At 42.5% G+C, this 26,027-nt stretch overlaps 1 protein-coding gene across 1 annotated transcript in view; it reads right to left on the bottom strand.

Moving 5' to 3' along the window:
• The window catches only part of YEATS2 (YEATS domain containing 2), a 71,151-nt gene that overhangs the window by 123 nt on the left and 45,001 nt on the right, over positions 1-26,027 (bottom strand). Inside the window, exons 17-30 of the mRNA XM_065410945.1 lie at positions 25,636-25,797; positions 23,352-23,485; positions 21,782-21,940; positions 20,889-21,062; positions 17,350-17,548; positions 14,940-15,071; positions 14,575-14,673; positions 13,489-13,600; positions 11,935-12,008; positions 10,494-10,573; positions 8,873-9,074; positions 4,655-4,881; positions 3,805-3,879; positions 2,930-3,003 (exon numbers count right to left, since the gene is read on the bottom strand). Coding sequence (XP_065267017.1) covers positions 2,930-3,003; positions 3,805-3,879; positions 4,655-4,881; positions 8,873-9,074; positions 10,494-10,573; positions 11,935-12,008; positions 13,489-13,600; positions 14,575-14,673; positions 14,940-15,071; positions 17,350-17,548; positions 20,889-21,062; positions 21,782-21,940; positions 23,352-23,485; positions 25,636-25,797 — 1,903 coding nt within the window. The remainder of the gene's footprint in view (positions 1-2,929; positions 3,004-3,804; positions 3,880-4,654; positions 4,882-8,872; positions 9,075-10,493; positions 10,574-11,934; positions 12,009-13,488; positions 13,601-14,574; positions 14,674-14,939; positions 15,072-17,349; positions 17,549-20,888; positions 21,063-21,781; positions 21,941-23,351; positions 23,486-25,635; positions 25,798-26,027) is intronic.

The raw sequence follows: 26,027 nt of genomic DNA, 5'->3' as shown, positions 1-26,027 counted from the left end.
TCAAAGAAACGATTACAGTACGCAAAAAGCCAACTCTCTCTGAAGTGCCAAGCCAATAAATTTACTAATGGGGGGGAAAAGCCAAAAAATAATAATAGTGTTACAGTTACAGAGACAAGGTATTAAAATGCCCTAGCACAAAATGGATGCTATCAGAAAATTTGGAGGAATACTCCTTGGGTATAAGCATGTGAAAATTAAAGGGAAGTGCTGAAGTATCAGTTTTGTGGAACAGGCAGTATTTTAATTAAGCCATTTGCTTGCACATATTAAACACTAAGGGTTTTTTTTCCAATTTCAAGTTCTGCTAGAACACCATGAAAACAGGGTGAAGAAGTCCCTAAATCAACTAAACAAAAGGAGAATAGTGTTTGGATCAGGAGTTACTGTAAGAACTACTTGATTCCCATGCTACTAAGTAGGCTAACGGGGTCTTGTCAGGCCACTGGCAGAGCATTTGTAGGTCAGCTTGTTTTGATCAGGGTGGAGAATATTCCACATCCATCCCAGAACCATGAAGACAGCCGCCTCCCACTTAATTTTCACCTGTAAGTCCTTGCATTACAGCAATCCTTCCAAACGGGAACTAGAGAGGACTTAGGAGTCAGTCACTGCTGCCCCTCACTTGGCTCAAGGGCAAAAAGCAGCACTTTGCTCATTCTCCCTCCCCGACTGACTGAGGATGAATTTGCTGCTTCTACAGAAAACTCAAGCCCCTGCCAGCCCAGGAACCATGAGAATGGAATGCAAACGGTTGTAAAACTGAAGTGCTTCTGGTGAAAATACTGGGCCAACACTTACAGTCTAAGCTGATCACTTTAAAGTTAGTTTTCAGGCGACTAATAACTTTACATCATCATATGTACTGATCATCTTTAAAGGAAGACAGCCTTCAAGGGAAGTAGGACCCCTTACACAAGCCAGCAACGGAGTGAAGAGTTTTGTTCAGTAATTCTTGTAGTAATAAATTGTTTATAATTTTATTTTATTAACAAAGGTAATAGACATCCTGCAAAGACCAAAAGTGTGCATGCTATAAGACAAAGGAAAGCATAGGTCCTCTATGTAGCGGGGAAGGAGAGCTAATAATTGATGACATCAAGAAGGATGAGGTATTTAATGCCTATTTTGCTTCAGTCTAAAAAGGTTAATGATGACCTGTTACTCAACACAATTAATATTAACAACATAGGAGAAGGAACACAAGTCAAAATAGGGAAAGAATAAAGGTTAAAGAATATTTAGATAAGTTAGATGTAGTCAAGTCGGCAGGGCCTGAAGAAATTCATCCAGGGTATTTAAAGAACGAGCTGAAGCAATCTCGGAACAGTTAGCAATGATCTCTGAGAACTCACGGAGGATGGGTGAGGTCCCAAAGGACTGGAGAAGGGCAAATATTGCACCCTTTTTTAAAGATAGGTACTAAGAAGATCTGGGGAATTATAGACCAGTCAGCCTATTTTCAATACCTGGGAAAATACTGGGACAAATTATTAAACAATTTGTAAGCACTTAGAATATAACAGGGTTTTAAGGAATAGCCAGCATGGATTTCTCAGAACAAGTCATACCAAACCAACCTAATTTCCTTCTTCGACAGAATTACTGGCCTAGTGGATGGGGGAAGTGGTAGATGTAATATATCTTGATTTTAGTAAGGCTTTTGTCACAGTCTGACATGAAATTCTCATAAGCAAACTGGGGAAATGTGGTCAAGATGAAATGACTGTAAAGCGGGTGCACGACTGGTTGGAAGACTGTACTCAAAGAGTAGTTATCAATGGTTCGCTGTCAAATTGGGAGGGCGTATCTAGTGAGGTCCCTCAGGGATCTGTAGGGGTCTGGCACTATTTAATATTTTCATTAATGATTGGATAATGGAGTGGAGAATATGCTTATATAGTCTGTGGGTGACACCAAGCTGGGAGGGGTTGCAAGCACTTTGGAGGATGGGATTAGAATTCAAAACACCTGGACAAATTGGAGAATTGGTCTGAAATCAACTAGATGAAATTCAGTAAAGGCAAGTACAAAGTACTACACCTAGGATGGAAAATACCAAATGCACAACTGCAAAATGGGGAATAACTGGCGAGACACCAGTACTGCTGAAAAGGATCTGGAAGTTATAATAGATCACAAATTGAATACGAGTCAACAGTGCGATGCAGTTGCAAAAAAAAGCGAGTATCATTCTGGGGTATGTTAACAGGAGTGTAATATACAAGACATGAGAGGTAACTGTCCTACTCTATTTGGCACTGATGAGGCCTCAGCTGGAATATGTCCAATTCTGGGTGCCACACTTCAGGAAAGATGTGGACTAATTGGAAAGAGTCTAGAGGAGAGCAACAAAAATGATAAAAGGTTTAGAAAATCTGACCTCTGAGAAAATTAAAAAACAACAAAAACTGGTCATGTTTAGTCTTGCAAAAAGAAGACGGGGGGGGGGGGGGGGGGGGGGACGGACGGGACACCTGGTAGCCTTAAAATATGTTAAGGGCTGTTATACAGAGGATAGTGATCAAATGTTCTCCATGTCCACTGAAAGTTGGACAAGAAATAATGGGCTTAATCTCCAGCAAGGAAATTTAAGTTAGTTATTAGGAACAACTTCCTAACTGTAAGGGTAGTTAAGCTCTGGAATAGGCTTCCAAGGGAGGTTGTGGAATCCCCATCATTGGAGATCATTAAGAACAAGTTGGACAAACACCTGTCAGGGATGGTCTAGGCTTACCTGGTCCTGCCTCAGCACAGGGGGCTGGACTCGACTTCTCAAGATCCCTTCCAGTCCTACATTTCTGTGATTTTATACACTGAGGGTTCGTTGCTCACACAGTTTGAACCTTGTGAAGTTTTAACAATTTCTTAAAGCAGGTAAAACTTTTGTGTAAATGACAAATGATAAAAGGGAGGTCAGTCATTGTACCTGTTGTGAGGAGCTGTCTGGTACCCAACAGCCAGTGCTTGCCTTAGGATATCATTCACAAGTTGTTCAGTGGCCTAAGACAAAGGCAGTGTTAGGGGATGACATGTGAAAAGACTAAGCATTGGATTTTATTTTTATCTGACTTCAATTTCATAAATAAGCAGCAACTCAGTCAAAAGTTTGGTTTTTATTTTTTTAAAACTCCAGAATCAGTTAGCTTTTATAAAATTGATCAGCCAATAGACTATAAACTCTACCAACAACCTGAAAAAGATTCTGTTGTCCTACGACCAGCAAAGCCCTGCTAAAAGTGATTTGTATGAGCCCTAAATATACCACTAGGACTCCCCAGTTTCAAGTTGTTAAAGGGCATTGGTGATCAATAGTATATTCTTCGCTTTATCTGAAGTTGCCAATGACAGATACTGGTATCACACTCTTGTATGAAGAACTAACACTCATTTCAGGTATCCAGCAGCCTAACATTCAGATGGCCTAACATCGCAGCCAAAAAAGGGACAGCAATACTTGGGGGAAAAATATTTAGCCCTTTTCACACACTAATTAATCCTCAACATCTCTACAGGGTGGGTAGGTAGGTAGGTATCTTTTTTTTTTTTTTTTTTTTTACAGATTGGGAAACTCAAAGTGACATGTTCAAGGTTACAGAGCGATTCAGTGTCAGAATAAATAGAGGATTAGAGCTTAGGTGTTTCTAGATCATAGTACTGTCTCCAGCCCAGCAGACCATAGTTAGGAGGTTTTAAACACACACAACACTTGATTCTGTGCAAGTCTTCTGAACTGATCATTATTCTGTATTATTGGGTCTAATACAATTACAGAAATGTAATCGCTGTCAGATAATAGCTTACCTTTAAAACCATATCTTCTATTACTGATGCATAAACGTTCTTGTGCAGCTCAACAGGCTGAAAAGAAATCCCTATCTATAAAATATGAGAGAGAGAGAGAGAGAGAGAGAGAGAGAGAGAGAGAGAGAGAGATCGAAAATTTTTAATCTGACAGATTACTACATCAAATAAAATAACCAATAACAGATAATGCGTTGTTATGGATGAGGTGACAGTGAACAATGTGCTTCAGGAATAACCAGTTACAATGAAAAAACAAACACTGTAAAGTTTTAGTACAATATCATTTCAGGGCTTAGATTTGAAAGAATATCCAGTGCAGGTGAAACCTGATCATACAAATGGCTGTGGGGACATATCTAAAACACAGAAAAAGTTAAATCAATTTTGATTTGGGGGCACTTTGGGGAGCAAAAGCCCCCCTGCCATTTGTTAAATTTGTACCTATGTTTACTTGACTAGTTTCATGCTCTGCCCCCTCCCGGTTGTGAAGACTGAATCTGTATTAAATAGTTTTGTTTCAGCCCCTAACATCCTGCCTTTTGTGCTGGCCATGACTTGCATGTGGTATGCATATGGAGTTCTGCTCAGATACTGGCAAGAAGGAAAAGTTTTACCCTCTTCCCCCTCTGGTAGATGGGACTGGAAGGAGAAAAGCTCTCTCTTCTCCCCCGCTGCTACACAGAGGATCTCCCCTTTCTCCCCAATCTGCTACTATGAAGAAATACATTGCTTGCTCTTCATCAGCTAAGCACCACAGGATCCATCTGGACAAAATACACTATTATAAATGTAAGGTAATTACTAGCTCAGTAGCAGTTCATTAGTTTTGTGAATCATGTTTCACTACCTTCTGTGCCATGTCCCTCACAAACTCTGATGCAGGCAGGGAAGCCAAGTAGAATTTCATCTCCTCTTGTTTCTCTTCCTGTTCCTTTTTAATGTTTATTTTCAGTGGCTCAGTAAAGCTGAGGATATCGACTTCTTCATCATTCTCTGGTTCTTGTTTCAGAAACTGCTGCAGCTCCTCTAGTTTTCGGCAGAGTTCTTCACCACTGGTGTAAGAAGATGGGCATTCTAAAAGAGAAGCGTTCAGTCTTGCTTAAGACACGACGAGAAGAGCACTTAAAAATGGATACACGCCCAAGGTCTAGTGAGAAATTCAGGTAATTAAAGGGCACACATTGGTACTCAACGCTTAAGAACACAAGGCTGAAGAAAGAACAAATATTACCCAAGATTTTTCTCTTTAATGACATCAAGTGCAAGTTTACAGTACAAAGTGTTTTCACTCACCAGTTCCTGCTAATCATGTCACTTAAAGAGGCTGCACTTTAAATATTACCAGACTAATGTGGATTTACTAGAAGTCTTCCAGCAGTTCTTTTGTAGAAAAGTCTGATAAACTAGCGGATACTCCCCTCACCGCTTTGAGAAATGGAAATGCCACACAGCTCTGAATACTAATCATGTTGCTAAATGTAATGATCTAATTAAATAAAGGTAAACAGAGGGGCAGATTCTCAATTGGTGTAAATGTGCATAGCTCTATTTTCTCTGTATGAGAATCTAGCCACAGCCCTGCCAAAGAGGACAGTCATTTTTGCACCATCTCATTATCATTCCTCTGAACTATCCAGTCCCCTTCCTACATGTATTATTTCCCCTCACAGCCAGGCATTAGTAACTGAAAAGGTTGCATGAATTTTTGACCTTTCCTTTTCTATTCATCAGATGCTTTCCAGCCCTACTCGACATTGCTCACAGTTCACTACTGGTTTGATTTTTTGAGAATGGAAGTCACGCACTGTTCCACAGCTGCCTCTCTCTCTTTGGTAAAATCCATATCTTCATTCCATTCTTTAATCCCACTGCCCTTCTACCTCTTAAAAGCCTGACACTTCCAATAAACCCTCAGAAGCATCACAAACTTGACATTTTGTTAACTGCAGAATAGACACATTTTCTGAAAGCAATTGGATGTCCAAACTGAACTCAATTCATAACTACATGTGGAACTGACCAAAAAAAGCCCCATCATAGGATTGTGGTAAGAAAAACCCTATTTTCCAGCTCAAGCACAACACGTTACTTTCCATGAGCACAAATTTTACAAAACATCAAGTTGTAGATGCCAAAGCTGGCTCAACTGTGACCTGCTTCAGAGTGAGGAACAAAACAGTACAACCTTGCTCTTTTATTAGCTCCATGAATGTTACTGATGAATAAGGCTATGTTTTAGTCACAGGTATTTTCAGTAAAAGTCACGGACAGGTCACGAGCAGTAAACAAAAATTCACGGCCCGTGACCTGTCCATGACTTGTACTATATAGTCCTAACTAAAACTTGGGCCGGGGGGCCGTGGGTACTCTGGCAGGGGCAGCGCGGGTGCTGGGGTTGGTGGCCCAAGACCCCCAGTGGTGCTGGGGGGGAGGGTTGGCAGACTCCCTACCCAGCTCTGCGTGTCCAGCAGTTCCTAGGGAGAGGGAAGGCTCAGGGGCTCCGCGCACTGCCCCTGCAGCTCACATTGGCCAGGAACTGAAGCCAATGGGAACTGCAGCCAATGGGAACTGCGCGGGTGGTGCCTGTGGGTGGGACAGTGTGCAGTGCCCCCCGGCCCCTCCGCCTAAGAGCTGCAGGGACATGCTGACTGCTTCCAGGGAGCCCCTTCCTCCCCGAGGTAGATGCCACCCCGTACCCCAACCCACTACCTCAGCCCTGAGCTCCCTCCTACACCCAAACTGCCCCAGCAGTGGCTGGCCCCAGGGCTGCCTGATCAGCCCAGGCAGCTCCGGAGCCAGCCGCACCGGTCGCTGCAGAAGTCACAGAGGTCACGGAATCTGTGACCTCTGTGACAGACACGCAGCCTTACTGATGAGTGAAGACAGGAGTCACAGTGCAAGCATTTAAGTGACTAAGATGGGCAGTGGTGGTTAAATTCTGTGACGGCCATGGAGAGATGTTCTGTAGTAAATGATGAATACTGTATGCTGACCTGGTTATTGGGATGTTTACTGTACGAGTATGTTGGTTTAGCTGAACAGCAGGCTGTAAGGAAATAAAAAGATTTTGCGGTCCATTCAAAAGCATCTGTCGGTCCAGATTTGGCCCGCGGTTCGCCAATTGACTACCCCTATTCTGAGGAGTCTGTCTCGACCTCCTGCTGATCCTACCAAACTGGTTTTGATAAGCACGACCTAAGACTGGGAGCTGACAAGCGCAAAGGAACTGTGGCTGGATTAAAAGGGACTCACTCAAGAGAAGAGGCAGCTGCTGGGAAGTTGTTCCGGGGATCAGATTGACACGCAGACTCTGTGAGGGTGTCTGAAGAAGTTAGGACTGCCCAAGCTACCATCAGGGGATGGTAAGCTGTGAGGTAAGATAGACACATGTGGACTCTGAACACCCTCTCTCTAATGCTTTGTCCTACTGTTAAAATAAATAATACGCTGGTTTTGAGCAGGCTGTTCTGGTCACTGTATACCACTAGTCACAGACTCCCAAAGGGAAGAACCATGGTGTCTGATCCCAGTTGGACCTGCCAGGCAAGCACAGCTGATGCACAGGGCCTGTACCCCAGGGACCGGGACTGAGAGTGGGAGAACTGCAGAATTCCATGCTAGAGAGGTAAAGGCCTGAGGCCTGACACTGGAGGGGCTGTGCTCAGAGTCCATGAAAAGGACAGATGTGCACTTACCCCTATGCCCATGACAGCTGGTATTTTATCTGCACAAGTGGCATTTGTGGTGTAAAATCCAAGCAAAGTCCCACTACAGAGCCGTCCTGTAGTTATGGACAGCCTGGTGGCAGAGAGGTGGAAGGCTCATTTCTGTGTAGGTGTAAGCAGTGCCTCTCCCTGAGGCCTCTCCTGAGTTAGGCCAGTTTCATACTCTCACCCTTGGTTTATTTTCCAGCAGCAGAACAGCCTCCCATGCTCTGAACAAATCTCCTTTCAAAGACACAGAGTCTAATTAGGCAAATTGAAACCCTCCATGGAGTTTCTTTAAACCAAGAGAGCTGGCTCTGATATGCGGCACTTGCAGTCTGCTGAGGGAGAAGAGTATAAAGATTTATTAACACTCAATTTCACTATTTGTCTTGCCACCATTGGCTGCGTCCTTGCTCTTAATGTCAAATAATTGACTATTGTTTCACTGATTTTTGGACAGCTTCTTCTTCCCTGGATCACTTTAACTGTGTCTCACTCACTCCATGTTGGAAAAGCATGCTCCATTCTGGAAGGCAGAACCAGTAAGGTCTAACATCCTCAGACTACTGTCCCAGAATCATGCTGGTCAACAGGAAGTGATCGGAAAGCAAAGATCAATCTGAAGACCCGTCAGTCTCTACTCCCTTTATTCCACAAGCACATCACTTCTGTAACGTGCCTAATCATGCCGGAGGCCAGGGGTCTCAGCTGCACTTAGGCAGGCATACCCGATCCAGCACAATGCACTGCCAGGGGCACAACCCAGGATCAGTCTTTTCACAGATCAATAAAATCATTGTAAGATCAGAAGGGGGAGGAATCTAGCTTTAGGAGAGGGATTATTTGAAAGTGATACAAAGGAGCAGCACAGGAAAGAGTGGTATGAAATTCAGAAAGGGAAAATTTTGCTCAGTTGTAGGGAGAAGATTCCTGACCGTGAAATGTGTTCAGTTGTGGAATACTATCCACGATGCAGCGATGGAAGCCCCAGCATTCCCCCACTTTGTCTTAGACTGTAAACTCCTTGGGGGCAGGGACTGTCTTTCACCCTGTGCTGGTACAGGGTCTAGTCCAATGGAACCCTGACATTGGTTGGGGCCTCTCCATGCTATTGTAATGTCAACAACTAGGCTGCACAAAGCATTGAAAACAAACAGTAAGGAACAATTTGATTGGTAGGAGGAAGGGGCAGATGTACTATTAGGCCTTTCTGATCTCTAATTTCTGCAATTCCAACAGAGTGAAAATAGCTTCAAGAATGTACTGGAGAATAAAGGGGGAGAGAGATGGGGGTTGTTTAACAGGCAACATCTTTTGGGGGTAAAGGGCACTGGAGCTGGCCTCCCTTAAATGCTCACCTGGCTCGCTGTCTATTTGAGTCAGGACATCTTCTATTGAATCTTCCTCGTTCCTTAGGGCTTCAGGGTCAGGCGGAGTGTAGCCATGGCATCGACACCAATGCACCACATGCTTGGTTTTCAGGGGGCTGATGTTGTGAAATCTGGGATGCTTCTCTATGATTTCTTGTAGGATTTTTCTCACAGTCATTGCTCGTTGCCACTGTGGGAAATCAAAGTGAGAGCTTTGTTTAGCCGAGGTGTTTTATGTTTGAGTTCTAGGAGACCAGAACACGGCCAAGTGCAGTAATGTAGGGTCCTAAGAACATGGAGACTGCGACTACACCAGGTACTTCCTCAGAAAGCAGCATGACCTGGAAGAATGAGCATGGATTGGTGGTCCTGATTCTGAGTCATTCTGTAGCCTTGAACAGGTAATTTAAACTCTGCTTCTGTTCCCACCATCTGTGTCAAACTGAAAGATCCCTACTTCACAGAGGATAAGTTAGGCACATAGTCAACATAATCACACTTCTGTCTGAACTTCAGCCTTCTATTGTTATAAGCAACACCTATGATCACAGTAACAAAGCCATTAGAGCAGGGGTTGGCAACGTTCGGCACGCGGCTCGCCAGGGTAAGCACCCTGGCGGGCCGGGCCAGTTTTATTTACCTGCTGATGCGGCACGTTCGGCCGATCGCGGCCCCCACTGGCCGCGGTTCGCCGTCCCGGGCCAATGGGGGCGGCGAGGGCGAGCGATGTGCTGGCCGTGGCTTCTCGCCGCCCCCATTGGCCCGGGACGGTGAACCGTGGCCAGTGGGGGCCGCGATCGGCCGAACCTGCCGCGTCAGCAGGTAAATAAAACTGGCCCGGCCCGCCAGGTGCTTACCCTGGCGAGCCGCGTGCCGAACGTTGCCGACCCCTGCATTAGAGGGAAATATGTATCTACTGTTTTGCAGCTTGTTTAATTTTGTGCACCGGAACCGAACTGCATCTAGTCAGCCTCATCGTTTCCTTTACAGGTCCTTCACATAGCAACAAGGGAGGAAAATTATGTAAACAATAGGAAAATGCAACTGCAACACCATAAAAATAGCCCCAAAACAATTATACAAAATATTTCTCCACAATGAATTAAGAATCTAGTTCAATAACGGCTCTGCCTGAGGCCAGATCTCACTCAGTCCTTCCACAAAGAGCGAACGCGACACAGAGCTATTACAATAGAAAGGCAAATGCGGGGATAGAGAATATAGTGAAAATATATTGGGGGAAATTAGAGACAATATTATGCCACACAATGATGGCATATGGAGACAATGTATAAGAAGGAGGCTATGCAAACACTGCATTATATTGTACAGCCCAGCAATTTAAAAATATTCCAAAAAGATTTTAAGTTGAAGCAACTGAAAATTGAATGTTAAGGTTATTTAAATTTAATTTATTCTGCAACAGTAAATTGGGGTACTACATGGAAAGAAGCCAGTGCATATTACTGTGAAACATGCCTCCATTTCCAATATATCAGAGTGTTTTTTGTCATAGCTAAGAACTTTAGAGTGGCTCCAGGTTTCACCATGCAGAAGTTTCCCCAGTTTTAATCACCAGTGCTTATCAAACATGTAGAGAGCGGATTACCTCAGCTGCCCTTCGTTTTCCAATATTCCAGCTGTAATACTGTTCCACCGAACTGGCACGGAAAGAACTGACATCTTCACCTAAAGAGCACACAGCCAAAAAACTGGAGTTAAATTTTAATAACTATGAAATCTAATCTACTTTGCTGCTGGTAATTTCTGAAAACCCCAAATAGGTTTTCGTTGGATACATTGTGCTTGGTGGGGAGAATGGGAAAAATGGGCTCTCTGTGTGCAGTCCCCACAGCACAAAGAATTCTCTTCTCTTCAAAGAGTGGGTGCATTCCCTGTGCACAGAACATACGTTCTTATTTGTACAATCACTCTCTCTCTTTGTCAAGGTATCACATGTCAGCCTAACAACCATGTTTTAAACTCCCAAAAGACAAAACATGACCGAAGAAGTTCAGTAGTGCTTTGCTATTGTCAGAAGTACCGGTAATTTCCTTCTGAAAACACTTATTTGGCTAACAATTAGAAATATAAACATGAAATAGAAAATGAAACAATAAAGCAAAGGACATCAAGAAGTTTTCACTGGCACAAATTTAGGAGGAGGGTATTAACTCCCAATCAGCAGATCCGTGAGTGTTATATAGGACTCCTAAAATAAGAAGCACTGAAAGCTTTACAGCACAACCCACTACCTCCATTTTGCTCATGTTACTGATTTTATTCAGTCTGTCCTAACCAGTCTCCAGAAGCTTCTCCTCACTGAAGTACATTCGTTACTAGGGAAACATCAGTAGTAGTATGTTTCCCAACCACATATATGGGTGGTGTGTGGGTGTGCAATTAAAAAGGACCTTTTCCTGATCAATGACAGATGAAACGGACGGATGGTTGCCTAAAAGCTGCCATCATTGGTTAGATAAGTACCGATACTCTAGTGTGAACTACCCTCTCTCTCATATACAGGCAAGACAACGAATGTTAGGGCTTGTCTATACTTACGGCTTGATCTGCAGTGCTGCGATCGATGCAGTGGTGTCGATTTAGTGGGGCAGGTGAAGACCCACTAAGTTGATGACAGAGCGCTCTCCCGTTGACTCCTGTACTCCAACTCCCCGAGAAGCGTAAGAGAAGTCAGCAAGAGAGCATCTCCCATCGACACAACATGGTGTTGACACTGCAGTAAGTCGACCTAAGTTACGTTGACTTCAGTCACATAATTTATGTAACTGGAATAGCATAACTTTGGTCGACTTACAGCTGTAGTGTAGACTAGCCCTCAGTAACTGCCAACAGCAGCCGGTTTTGTTGGCAGGACTTGGCTGATTTAGATTCCTAAGTATTTTGCAACCAACAAAACCCGAAAGGAAGCTTTCTGGGGTAGCGGTTTCACTTCATTCTGTTTTGTGTAATTTTCCCACCTGCAAAGTGCCATGCACATCTTTGGTGCTATCAGACCAACAAACTGATTGTTTTCATACAGATCTTACTTTTCTCAGCAATTAATGGAACTTTCTTCACTATCGCTGTTAAAAGTTGCTGGACATTCTCCAAATGTTCTATGCTGCAAAGATAAAGATCACAGTGAAGAGTAATTACTTTTTAGAAGAGATAAATCAGATATACAGGATTCTAACATCGTTATCAATTTAAAAAAAGTCCCACTGAAATCAACGAATGGGGTCTCAATGTGGGCATAAAGTTCCACCCACCAGGATCAGGACTCAAAGAGGTCGTTGTGTCTTTTTGGTTTGCATCCTGCCGGGATGGAATCTCAGGAACAGGCCTTGCAGTAATGCCTAAGCAATGTCTACTAACAATACAGGAGCTGCATGACACCACTGCTTCAAATATGTCTGATAGCAAGATGCTATTTCTGTAAGTTCTCACAGCAGGAATGTGCTAACAGTATTGCAAGATTTATACTTTATAAAACTCTTCAATGCTGCTGGTCTTCGTATCCCTCTCCTACACTGCTTTATTACAATGAAAGACAAGGGAACATCAGGCACATGATAGCATATTTGATAAACACTAGGATGTGACAACTGATTGGCAGCAGAGCATTTACAAGTTTAGGTACAAACTTAACCAGTAAAATTAAAAAAAAAAAAAAGACCTTTCCCTAGTATTTCCTTGAAGTTATTTAAGACCAACTGGTGAAATTCAAAGAGCATATTGGCTTCTGATTGACTTACATATAGGCATCCCTATAGAAGTCTCCACCAGAGTAAGAGTGTATTACGACATTTTAAAAAACGGTAACAGGGAAATGTAAGTTATTGACAGGATTGTGAGCAGAGGGGAGATCTCCTACATTCAGGGATTTCTACAGAAAGTTATTTTGCTGGTAAAGCTCTTGGTGAAGAACTTCCAAAAAGCACTCGTGATGGCATCACAAAGAAGTCCCCAGATTCTTCCACAATGTCAGAAGTGTAAATGCTGTTAAGACACAAGGAATCAGGTACCAGGTCCCCAGGCCCACTCCCAAGTTAGAATGTGGAAAGATCTCTTGACAATTACAGCGATATGCGAGTAATAACATTCACAACCAGACAAACATACAGAGAGGTAACACACATGCACACAGTTTATGAAAGAAAAAGAAGTTGAGGGAGGATCAAATTATTCCTTCCCCAATTATTTTCAGCTGTACTCCAAGGACCATAGCCCGGCATTGATCAGAACACGCAATTGCAGTGGGAATTACGAGTGAATAGATGATATAAGATTCAAATTTTTAGCAAATCCCAAAAATGATTAAGCACCATTAAACAGCTTCATTTTTAGCTGTTCCAAGTACAAGCCCATTCACAAAATCAGTATTTTAATACTACATCCTGCAGATATGGATGTAACTGAAGTCTGAAAATGAATGTCAACCAACAGACTACCTAGATTATTGTAGGCTACAGAATGTATCAGTGGCTGTCAGATTTTAATCACTCGATTCCTCAGCCAGCATTCTGATACTGTTGTGTACTGTCCTACGACTTGCCCTAAAACTAAACTATACAGCTCTTTAGACAGGAAAGAACAATTACTTGATAACGTAATTTCCAAGTTCTGAGCTCTCTTCTGTTTTTACTGCTGCTTGACCATCTTGGGAGACCACAGAGTTGCAGTTCTGTCCCGCTGAATCAGGCTCCATCTTAACTTCAGAGAAACACAGAACAAATTTTTAAAATGACAGAGTTGTTGATAGTCAGCTGGGCAAACTGATAAAACGCAGCAGAGTGCAGTAAAACTAGAGCTATGCATTTGATCAGACCGGCTTTATTTGGGAGCAGGAGGGAGGTGGGAAAGAATGATTAAAACCGCCTGGAATACCCACATCCACATTCCAAAGACTGGTACTGAACAGGGAATAACGTCAACCTGTGTGTGTGGATGAGCTCTCCCCACACATCTGGCAATGCAACCCCACCTTGAGTGTGTATTCTACACTTTCAGCACAAGCCAACCCTGCCCTGTTGGCAATTCATCCTTCATTCAGTGGAGGGAGAGCCACTGAAATACAGCTTCACTCCATACCCAAAAACACTTAGTTGTCTTCTTGTAAGAAATATTCATGTCTGGAGCATCAGGTGCTTGTGGGTTTTGTGGAGGATGATCCAATTTCAACTGAACTGCTTGCAAGTGTTCCTTGGCTTTCTGTCAATTGCAAGGCCTGGGATGGCACAGCCACTGACATTTAGTGCTGCTGCGAAGCACTGCCCAATGATTCCACCACTGAATTGCCATTCTTAGGGCAGGGCTCATGCTTTGATTAACACACACACTGCTATGAATAGTGTAGCATTGCATACGTTTCCACAGTGGTGGGTTGGCACCATGCAAGTTTTACTACCTATGGGAACCTTTCAAAGTATCCTCTTAAGTTTTTTTATGCTCTTCTGTACATGTCTGTCCCATGGACTATGCTGTGGGCATAGCGTCTTTGTTCACTTTTCCAACCCCTAGATTCTACTCCTGTTACAACTTAATTGATGGACACAGTGGAAAACTGAATCAAACACAATGGGATCTATTAACGGGGCCAGAACACTTCCATACGGCAGCCATGTTCATTCATGCACAATCAGTTTCTTTGAGAGTCCTACTGACAAGTGACAAATTCATTTTTTTACCTTTAGTGACAGATGCTGTGGAGGGGATGGGTACAACCGTACTGGCTGCAGTTACTACAGTCGCAGCAGACACTTTGCTCGTAGACAGCGACTGTATCACTGAAGGACAACAGGAAAAAAACTAAAATGATTTGTTGCATACTTCTAGATACTCTTGCAAGCTAGTGCTTCACCCTTTTTTTAGATGGATAGTTTTATTAACCCTTGATAGCAAGTTATATTGTATGTGCAACATGAAAGCTTGGGAACAACTGAAACCCACTACACGCTTTCTTCATGGGTATTTGTAAACCTTGTATTGTTGTATGGCAAGAATGGCCGAGCTCTTTGCTATGTCAAACACCATCTAATGCCGCTGCATTTACCCTTGTTCACAGGCATCAGTATAGTCTGAACACCTCCAGGTGCTGTATTTACGCTGAGCTGTTTGATCTGGCTAGGTACCGTCAGCACAGCCTGCTGGGGACTAGACTGGTTTGAGTGGATCTTTAACAATCCTAAAAGAAGGGGGAAAGAGACACATTATACAATGCTTAGTTCCGTCTATCCCCTACTATTTTCTCTCCCTTTCTGCATGAAATAAGGTGGTATAAGCTAAGCTTTGCTATCCTCTTAGCAAGCCCATGCTCACACTGAATTGTTAAACAAGTTTTTTGTTGAGTTGGATGGCTGCCAACACACTCAGACACATTATATAACTATATTGCACAGGGCTTTGATATTTGTGAGGTAAGATTTATAAATAATACAGTAATCTTAAACAGAGACTGAGGTGTTGTGTTAATACTTAAAGAGTTTTAAAAGAACACGGCCATATACTCAAAACAAAGGACTCTTGTCAGAATAAGACAAAAATCTTGACTTGCATGTTTCTTGAATTTATCCTTAGGGATCTGATAAATGTAACCTATAAATGAAGTAAACTAAATTCTACCTTTATAGCTCCTATTACAGTAGATCTGAGCACATCACAGTCTTCCTCAAAACATCCCTGTGCGCAGGACCGTGCTATTATACAGATGGTGAACTAAGACACAGAGAGACTACGTGACTTGCCCAGGGTCACGCAGGAAGTTTGTGGTGAATGGACCTGAACCTGGGTCTCCCCAAGCCCTTTAACAATAAATACTAACTGCCTTGAGAAGCAAAGCTAATAGGAACATAAAGCATATTTACAAGGGGGATTGATTTAAATTATCCTTTTAATCATGATTCAAGTAAGAAAGCAGGAAACCTTGATTTAAATAATTAATTTTAATCTTGTTTTTCATTTGAATTTTCCTAAAGAGAAGTCCATTCTCATTGGTTGGTATAATCATTAAAACATGTTGATTTGTAACTAAGTATAGCTTTTACACTAAAAAGTTGGTATTTCTGTCTGCTAACCAGGAGAATACACTATATCTATACATGTTTATTTAAGCAATTATCTAGCTTAGAATAGATTTATTCCAATTCTTAATTTTTACATTTTTTAATGTTAGAAAATGGTGAATGACTCCTCCCTTATTTACTAGATGACAGTTTTCTTTTTAATTAGGATCTGTGTCAAGCTGCATTTGGATGGTAATTGGAGTTCAACTAAGAATGCACAAAACTGTCAGTTTAAATTTTTAAAAAATAAAATGAAACTACCTTAAATGTGCTGGGATGCGTAAGAAAAAAATTGTTTCGTGAAATGTTTTGCATTTAGGACTAACTGAATTACTAAACCAAGGAAATACAAGCCGTAGTTAGTGAACTGATGGTTTGGATACAAACTGTCCTATGTCTGCAGTATCAGTGTTCAAATCTCTTCAGTGTTTTCCCTTTTGATACAACCATGTACACCTCTACCCCGATATAACGTGGTCGTGGGGAGCCAAAAATCCCTACCGTGTTATAGCTGAAACCCCGTTATATCGGGGTAGGGGCGGCAGGGCTCCGGCCGCTGTGGGGAGCCCAGGCCCTTTAAATCGCTGGCAAGCCCCGCTGCCGCAGCCCCGGTGTAGGGGCGGCAGGGCTCTGGCGGTGATTTAAAGAGCTCCGTGCTCCAGCCGCTGCGGGGAGCCCGGGCCCTTTAAATTGCCGGTGAGCCCCGCTACTGCAGCCCCAGGGTAGCGGCGGCAGGGCCGGAGCCCCGCTGCTACCGCGCTATATGTGAACCCGTGTTATATTGGGTCGCGTTATAGCGGGGTAAAGGTGTACTTGGACAAATGGGATGCATCTTTATAAAAAGAAAAGGAGTACTTGTGGCACCTTAGAGACTAACAAATTTATTAGAGCATAAGCTTTCGTGGGCTACAGCCCACTTTTTCCTGGAAGAAGTGGGCTGTAGCCCATGAAAGCTTATGCTCTAATAAATTTGTTAGTCTCTAAGGTGCCACAAGTACTCCTGTTCTTTTTGCGGAAACAGACTAACACGGCTGCTACTCTGAAACTTGTAAAAAGAAAGTAAACTTGGCATCCAAACAGAGATTCCTCACTAACCACTAATGGAAAACTAAAGTCATTACTCTAACCAGAAACATTCAACATGCAAATGACCTAAGAAGTCGAATTTCAAATTGTTCTTTTCATTGTTCTTATCGCAACCTTCTTTCTGTTAATAAAAATGTTGTTTTACTAAGACAGATTTTAGAAACTAGGGGAAATTGCTAAATCTACAGTTAATTTCTGGTAAGAGCTCAAAAATGCAAGTGTTCTGAATTCTACTGTTTACTGTACAAGGTATCTGAAGGAGTTATAGTCCAAGTCGAAATTTCAGTAACAAAAGGCAGAAAGGAAGTTTATTACCTGATACAGCAGCTTTGCCAGAAACAGGGGTTGGTGTAGTCATCAAGGAAGCAACACTTACAACAGTAGAAGTAGCAGTTTTATTAGCTACTGATGAACCAGACTGCCCCTGGTTTATACAAATTTGATGTTGCTGTCCTGATGTCTTTGCCACAGGACCCACAGTGGAAGATGAACTGGAACCTGCACCATCCACTTGCTATATTAAAGAGAGAGATGTGGCAGTGTCAAATTCCTTTTTATTTTACTGAGCATTTAAAATAATTTGTCATACTGCTAGAGAGGAGCATTTAAGAGAAATAAAAGCAACTGCATATATACCTATCCACAATTCTACTGTCTTTAGGTAACTCTGTCATGCAAAGCAAAGCTCTTAAAAATATTTCCAAAAACATATGCATTTCGGGTCAGTTTCCCTGCAACTGCCCTGGAGTTCTGAGCAGGAATGAAACAGACCATACACGTAAGAACTACTGTGCTGCTACTGGAACTTCTCAAACAACGTTCTCAGGAACCAAGTCCCCTATTCACACAGGAGGTTTACCTCCTTGTTGAGATGAGTTAGCACAGCAAAGAAGTTTACAAGAATCTTGAATATTTCACAGCTGCTCAGAACTCTAGAGCAGTGGTTCTCAACCAGGGGTATGCGTACCTCTGGAGGTACACAGAGGTCGTCCAGGGGTACATCAATTCATCTAGGTATTTGCCTAGTTTTATAGTAGGCCACACGAAAGGAACTAGCGAAGTCAGTACAAACTAGAATTTCATGCAGACAATGACTTTATACTGCTCATACCAGTGTTTCTCAAGCTGGGGGTCGTGATTTATTTGATAATCATATGGTAAAAATAAGAAAGTCAGCCATTTTCCAGTAATAGTGTGCTGTGACACTTTTGTTATTTTATTTCTGAGTTTGTGAGCTAGTAGTTTTTAAGTGAGGTGAAACTTAGAAGGCTGATTTGTCTTGCATACTCCAAAAGGGGTACAGTAGTCTGGAAAGGTTGAGAACCACTGCTCTAGAGCCATCAGTAGAGAAAGCGAAAACATTTTGTCAGTTTCATCTTATAGCTGCCTCCACTGGCTCAACTGACAGATAATGGTTTTGTTAATGCTTTATCCACATCTTAGCAACAATACATTGTTCAGTCAGGTGACTCATTTAAAAAGGGACACTGGTAACTTAATAGTAGTTAAAGAAATTCAGACAGAAGTGTGATTTGTTCCTTTTGTGATCTTAGGGTTTTGTACTGCCACCATTCACCACAGTATCTGAGCAGCTTCAGCGTAAAATAGACGGGCAACAGCAATGTCCTTAGCGGACTTCATAGAGTCTCTGGCTCTTCTTCCTTTTGGAGACAAACTGTGGGTGGTGTTGTGAATGTAAGTCTAGCAAAGGTGGAAAGTGACGCCTAAGATTATTACAACTGAAAGATTAGAGGAAAAACACAGCTTTTTCTTTGTGCATTTGACAACCCTTTGCCTATGGCCAGTTTCACTCCTTTGTGAAGTTAGTTTGCCTTGTTTGCGTGGATCTTTCACACAGCAAGATAGAAGAGAAAAATCCTTTTAAAAAATAGGAAAATGAGATTCAACACACACACACAAAACACTAAACTATAAAATGGCAGGGGACTCAGCTCAGGGGCAGGTGAGGAGTTACTAAACTTTTTTTTTTAAACTGACTTGATTGCCAATTGATTGTGTCTCTTTCACTAAGCTTGCCAAATATCTCCCTATTCTTTCCCCAGCCAGAGTTATCACTGCCAATTTTTGCTTCAGATTTGATGTTGCTGTTCCACCCACTCAGCTGTAACATCATGTAGTACACAATGGGAATGGGAGTGTAAGGGACAAGTCAATAGAGGGGTTAAAGTTTATTTTCCTGACAGGACCATATTAGGACAGCTTTAAGTATCCTTCATAGCACAAGTACTACAATTTCAGCAGGATTGAAAGAAGAATAAAAAAAGAGGTAGAGTAAAATTTTCAGAGGCACCTAAGTGATTTAGATGGCTAAGTCTCATTTTCAAAAATGACTCAGGCAGTCAGAAACCTAAGTCCCAAAGACTTTCAATGAGATCTAGGCTCCTAAATGCCTCACTCATTTTTGAAAATAGGACTTAAGTGTTTTTGAAATTTTTACCAGCAGTGTTTAAATTACATAAATTAGAATATAACTGGCAGTGGACCACAGATACTTGAGAAAGTCCAGAGGGAACCCCAAAAACGTTCGTCCGTCTCTTTCCCAACACTTTTGGAATTTAAATGCCTTATTTCAGGCTCACTGTGCCACTATGGGATGCCTCTCTTGACAGGGCTGCATTGTTATCACTTTACTTAGGGACAAACAGAAGGGTCAAACTTTGAATGCTGCCAAATTCACAGGACCATAAACCTTGCAGGCTTCCACCCTCAAGGAGATCAGTTCACAACAGAGTAGAGACCAAAAAGCTCATAGCGAGTCAAGGATCTCAGATGACCAATACTTAAGTAACAGCTTCTGGTTTTTTGTTGCCCTGTTGTATAGAGATCTTTAAGCACTTTGCAACTTCCTGTCACCTCTCACCCACAGTCAGTATGTGTATTTGAAAGGAGAGTAACCCAAAGTCTGACCTTTTTCAGGGCATGCTGCAAGATCCTTCTTTTTGACAAACCCTTTCCATCATGACTGGATTTATTCTATATTTCAAAAATAGATACATTTAACCTATATACCCCTAGAACCTACAAAAGGAAGAGAACAAATCACTCCATATCAGTCTTTTGGGGACCTCACTATGCAGGTCTAATTTACCAGTGTGGTGCTCAAATACTACGACGGGTATTATAGAAAACCCCACGATAGAGAACAGATGACGATTAGCACTGGAACACTCAAAGGAGAGGCAGTGCAAGTTTTAACAGAAGCTGAATTAGTTACAATGACTTCTGTCCATCTTTGTGCTGTTTTCTTCCTCTTTTGCTGTCCACAGATAAAATGACAAAATATGCCCAAATGGCAAAAAATCCAATAGAAATTTGTTGAGTTTCCTGTCAAGAGTAAAATTGGGGAAGGACACAAGCAGATGTCAGAAACACAAGAGAGCTAATAACGTTGAATAAAAAAGGTTACTGATGGGAAAAAACAGCAAAATCATTTCTTTAAGATTGTATTGGTTAGGAACTAAACATTACAGATCGTTATAGACACCTGCATCAGCAGAGACCTGAATGTAAAGTTTTTCATCTTTGTAACAACACAAAGTTGGTTAGGCATGTACGTCAGTGAACACACGTCAACAAAACACCAAGTTTGTTCCTCCTCCCGTTAGAGGTCCTGAGCAACTCAACTAGGAGGAGTCCACATGCATAGCATACTCCATGCCAAATTCATACTCTACTCACGCAAGCACACAGACAAGGATAATTCGAGCAGAAGTGTCTCCAAGCATCACGCTCGCCCCTTTCCTGTGCACATTTCTTGTACGTATGACTCTCCTGGATGTTTTGCTTTGATTTATAGGTTCCTGTGACCATGTACTAGCAATGCTTCTTCTCACCTGTGAAACTCCGTTTGCAGGGAGGGACATGGCTGGGGTCGTGGCCGCAGTGATCACCCCTCCTGAAACTCTCAGCACGGTGGTGCCGGGTTTGGAGAGCTGTGAGGAAGTTGGCACCGATTTCAACGAACCATCTGATATTTTCATCAGCGACGTCTGTCCACCAGGAGCCGCCTTCGAAAGAGAGTTCAGTTTAAGGGAAAGCATTCCAATGAAGTCATTTTTAAAACATCTGCTTTTTGTACTAGAGCAGCAAAAAATCAGAATATTTCTGAGGAAAAAAGAGGTTTTTGAAGCCAGATCACTAAGTTTAACTTTGAGACAATTGTTTATAAGCTGCTCATTTTCTACATTAGTGTCTACTTTTTCAGAAGTGACCCAGTGATTATGGGTCCCCCAATTTTTGGGTCCCCGATGTGAGACACCTTAAAAGGACCTACTTTTCAGAGAGAACCTGAATTTATTTGCACCTGCAATTTAAGTTACTAAGAAGTTTCTGGGCAGGTCTACAATGCAGGGATATGGGACATTTGCAAGACGCAACCTGTGGATCCAAATAAAACAAGGTGCAATGTTGTGTCCAGTTATTTGCACTATGCATATGCAGGGGTCACTGTCTGAAAACCTGGTCTAATATTTCACATACAGTACAAGCATGTTTTTTGTTGGTTTTATTTTGAAAGGCTAAGCCTAAGGTTGGAGTTTTTTCTTCATTCGATTTTTTTTTTTTTTTATAACCAATCTGTTGCAGTGAAAATATGAAATAAATACAAAACCTGTTGCTTGCCTAACTAAATCCAAAGGAGGGCTGAACTTTTTGTAAAAGTGGTTACATTATTTCCCCCCATTACGAGACAATACATAGTTTGAACAACATGATATTTGAAAGTTACCTGGGCAAATAAAGCAGTCTTCTGTCCAGTTATTACTTTTAATGCCTGCTGTCCTTGAGTGGAAGATGCTCCAACTCCTACACTGCCCTGAACAACTGACGCTGGTGTCAACTGCTTTCCAGAATGCTGGGGAGATGGCTGACCAACTAAAAATGTGCCCTGGTCAAAAATAAAAGTTACCTAGGTTAGGCTCTCTGAGTGGAAATCAAATGGTATGAAAAAAAATTGAATTCTGCACCAGTAACGTGACAATGACATTTGGAACTGCTCTCTGTGATCTGAGATTTTATTTTAAACAAAGCTTTCTTGTCCTTCAGGTTGTACACACTAATCAGATTTGCTACTGTCATTTGGAATTAACAGAAATATGAAAGCCCATAGATCTTGTTTGCTGACCTCAAAGGGTCTTAGAGGAAATCTTCGCTCTCCGCAGCAGTGAGAGAGTACACAGGGCTCAAAGCACTTCCTACCACAAAGATTATTTTTTTTAAAAAGCATTTTGCAGTTAATTACAGTGGACGTCCTTGCTAGAGGCAGTGCTCTCATCTCACTGTAAAGCGACATTATGTAACACATTGGAAGTGAGAACCCCAGAAGAAAAGGTCACAAGCCAGGTTCCAATCTGCTCAGACACGTCCACTGTAATTTAATACGCCTCACATACTTCAGTTTATTCACTGTGACAAATACAATTTACCTCCTGAATGTTCAGACAGCTGGGCAGAGAGAAAAGGTGTGTGTGTGTGGGGGCGGGGTCAGGGGTCAGTTTCCCCTTCAGCTCTGAAGCCTAATTAATTCCTCAAAGACCACATCTAGAGCAGAGTTGAAGCCATTCTAGACCCAACAGCAGCTGGAGACCCCACTCTAACAGACTAGCCTGTGGGGCCCCCATAGTCCTTCCTCGCATACCACAATTCCATAATTGCCATCTCTCACCTGTTTTGTTTGTCCATTCTCTCTGTTAGCGTTTTTCATTGTCCTCCTTCCCCCCACCCCAGCTTTGCTTCCCATGGCTCACCCTTGCTTTTTCTCCCCAGTATCTCCCTCCTCCATCTTCCCATCTCTAGTGCTCTCCCTGCCTACAACTTTTATTATCCCCTAGTGCTCTCTCTTCCCCCTTGGGGCTGCCTTCCTGACCTCTAGCTCTTCTGGTGTGTCCCCCTCAACACCCCCTGCCCCACCTCTGTTTTGGAGGTTGCCTCTACATCTCCTCTCCCATTTTTGGGAAATATGCTTGCACCCTACAGTCATTCACTGGTGCATGTTCTCTCTCCTCCTCCTACTCCCTTGTGCTACAATAACAGTGTTCTCTGCATCATGCAGCAGCCCGCAGGGAGCAGCAAGTTGCACCACACAACTCGCAGGGGGGGGGGGGGGGGAGTGGCACAGAACATACTGTCAGCTGCAGCAGACACGAGAAGACAGAGTGGCCAGCAGAGCAGAGAGGTGGGTGTGCCCCCCAGAAGGGTCTGGCTCCCCCTTAATTTGAAACTCATCTATTACAGAACCACCGATGCTAGCACAAGGTCTGGGCATCCCTGGATCAATTAAAATGCTGTACAACTCTGACCTGTGGTGTCTGTTTGAGGATGTAGGACGTGTAGGTGAGATGCTGGGATAAGCCACTACTTGTGCTTTGGGCAGTGGCTGCTGCTGCTGCTCCTCCTCCTCCCCCCGCACTTGTAGAAGAGCCTGACTGGAGACCTGTAACAAAAATAAAAACAATGACTCTGCAGAGTTCGGCATCAGAGGCTGAGCAGCCACACCATTTCAACAGTGAAACTACACAGAAATTCACTTCTCTCCAACGACACCCCATTCCTCTTTTATGCACGTCTGTCCTTAGACGGGTGGGTTCTGTGATAGCTCTTCAAGAGGTGCACAGAGACAGCAGCTGAGGTATCTGCGTGCATACAACTTTAAAGGCTTTGTGCGATGCAGACTGCCATGTGCTTCGTAAGTGAGCATCATCTATGCACTGATTTTCCAATGCAGTGGGCACAGCACGCTTCTGGGGGTGGTATTGTGCTCTACCACCACAGCACGCTCTGGGAACAAACTGAAAGGGATCGAGGCTGCTTGTGGGCGCACAGAGGTCTTTTTTGTATTGCTCTCAAAAAAGACCTCTGTGCCGTCTCTACAGTCAGAGGCAGATGCAAACCAGCAATTTAATAGCTCTTTCAAAAGCCTCTTATAGATTATGAATATGTGAAATCCTACCAATGACCCTGCATACTACTGATTTTGCTTTTACATCAGATACACTTCACCAGTGTTTGAATATAATTTCAGAGTCGTTACAGAGCACTCACCAATGATTACTTTGCAAAGAGCGATAATCTAAGGCTGCATTCGGATACTCTTACTAAGCCTACACTGAGAGCAGCGTGAACTCAGTCTTATTTTCAGTCTCTTATCTAGCAATGAAGTGGGCAAATTGGTTACTGTTTTTCCAAAGAATCAGACATTTGCTTTACCTAAGGCCTATGAGGTTATACTGTCCATTTCCCTGTCAGTGCAGGATTGTGCCCAACCTAGCTCTGAGAGTCCCAAGCAATGGGGCTCCCAGCAATACATCACGGCCCAAAACACCTCAGTTAGGAAGGTCTATTTCAGCACTGACATTTATCTTTTTTTTTTTTTTTTTTTTTTAAACACTTCATCCCACTGTTTCTGGTTATAGCCTCATGTATTGCACTCAAACTCCTCCTCTGCCTTCATGGTGTCAATACCAAAGCTGATCAGAAAATGGGCAAACGCCCCTCTGGAAAATTTTGATTTTTTTTTTTTTTTTTTTGGTTTCCCAATGAAAATTTGAAAACTATCAAGGAAAACAGGCACTTTTCTGCAAAAAAATTTCATTTAGTCAAAACCCCTATTTTCCATTAAAAAGTTTTGACCAGCTCTAGTCAATACCCTTCATAAACTTGTCAAGGTGATCTCCCCCCTCCCCTGACACCAGGCTCTCTTAGGCATTGCATAGCTAAGATACTCCTGTGTCATCCCTTTGAGCTTTCTGTATAATTTGGTCCCTTGAGCTCCTTGGCCATTTTTGCCGATTCCCTCTAGTTGTTCTCTCTCTGTTAATTTTGTGTTCAAAACTGAAGGGAGTATTCTAGGCAAAACTGTTCCAGAGTCATATACATTACGCAACATCTTTGCATAAGCAGCCTAACAGAGCACTGGGCTTTTCTATAGCAGCCACAACACACTGCCAACTAATATCTATTTAATCATCAACCTAATACTCTTTGCAGTACTGCATCCCAGCTTTTTCACTATGGCTCTGATCCAAAGCCCACTCAACTCAATGGGAGGCTTTCCATCAACTTCACTGGACTTTGGATCAGATCCTATATGAACATTTGCATTTTAGATTATTTCCCCCTCAGCCAGAACAGCCTGCCCTTTTCCAAGATGAATCTTCTTTTTGTTATTTTCTGCTCGTGTTTCCAGTTTCTCTCAGTCCCTTTCTAATATTTGTCAGAAGTTTTCGCAACTGCTTTCAATTTAATGTCAGCTGCAGGTTTCAGGAATGTGCTGTATACTCCCTTTCCCAGATTACCAATGAAGGGTTAAAAAAGCATGCTGACTGGCTGGAATTTTCTTACTTGATCACTATTTGCAGTTATTGCTTTAAAAAAATCTGGGGGTCAGGGGATGACTTATATGAAAGAGCTCTCATGGGTCCCCTCACTGAACAGTATCATGCTGCCTTTTTTGTTTTTGGGTGAACAAAGAAACTTGTCCTATCACTAACTCCCAAGGTACCAGAATAAAAGGCAAAATGCTTAACACATTAATTACAAAATGATTACATTATTTAACTCATTAGATTTCCCTGCAAGACTAACTAGCATTGTTTGTGGCTCGCAGTATGGCTCCTTGGGGTATCAGAAGCAGTTTTCCTTTTCCCGAAGGGTTCTTGCTGTTGGTGGTAAGGTATAGTTTGGTGCCAGGTGGTAAATTTGCCAAGTTTGCCAGGTTTGTGGCTGGCAACTGCAGCGTAGCCATCACTAGAAATGGAATAAAAAACAGAAAACCATGTTAAAAATTCAGTTTTGCAGAGTGGGATTCATAATAAAACCTGGGGAATTGAAATAAAGTCGGAACAAAATAGTGGCTAACCAATGAACACTGTGCATAACAATGAGAATGCTGTGCTTGCAGCACTTTATACAGCTCTAGGTATCTCTTCTGTTGAAGATAGTTTACATATAAAGTGTTATTTATTACTACACTAGCC

The sequence above is a fragment of the Emys orbicularis genome, chromosome 9 (assembly GCF_028017835.1).
Source record: "Emys orbicularis isolate rEmyOrb1 chromosome 9, rEmyOrb1.hap1, whole genome shotgun sequence".
NCBI lineage: Eukaryota > Metazoa > Chordata > Testudines > Emydidae > Emys > Emys orbicularis.
Note: the sequence above shows the minus strand (reverse complement) of the source record. Positions and strands in the feature narration are given on the sequence as shown.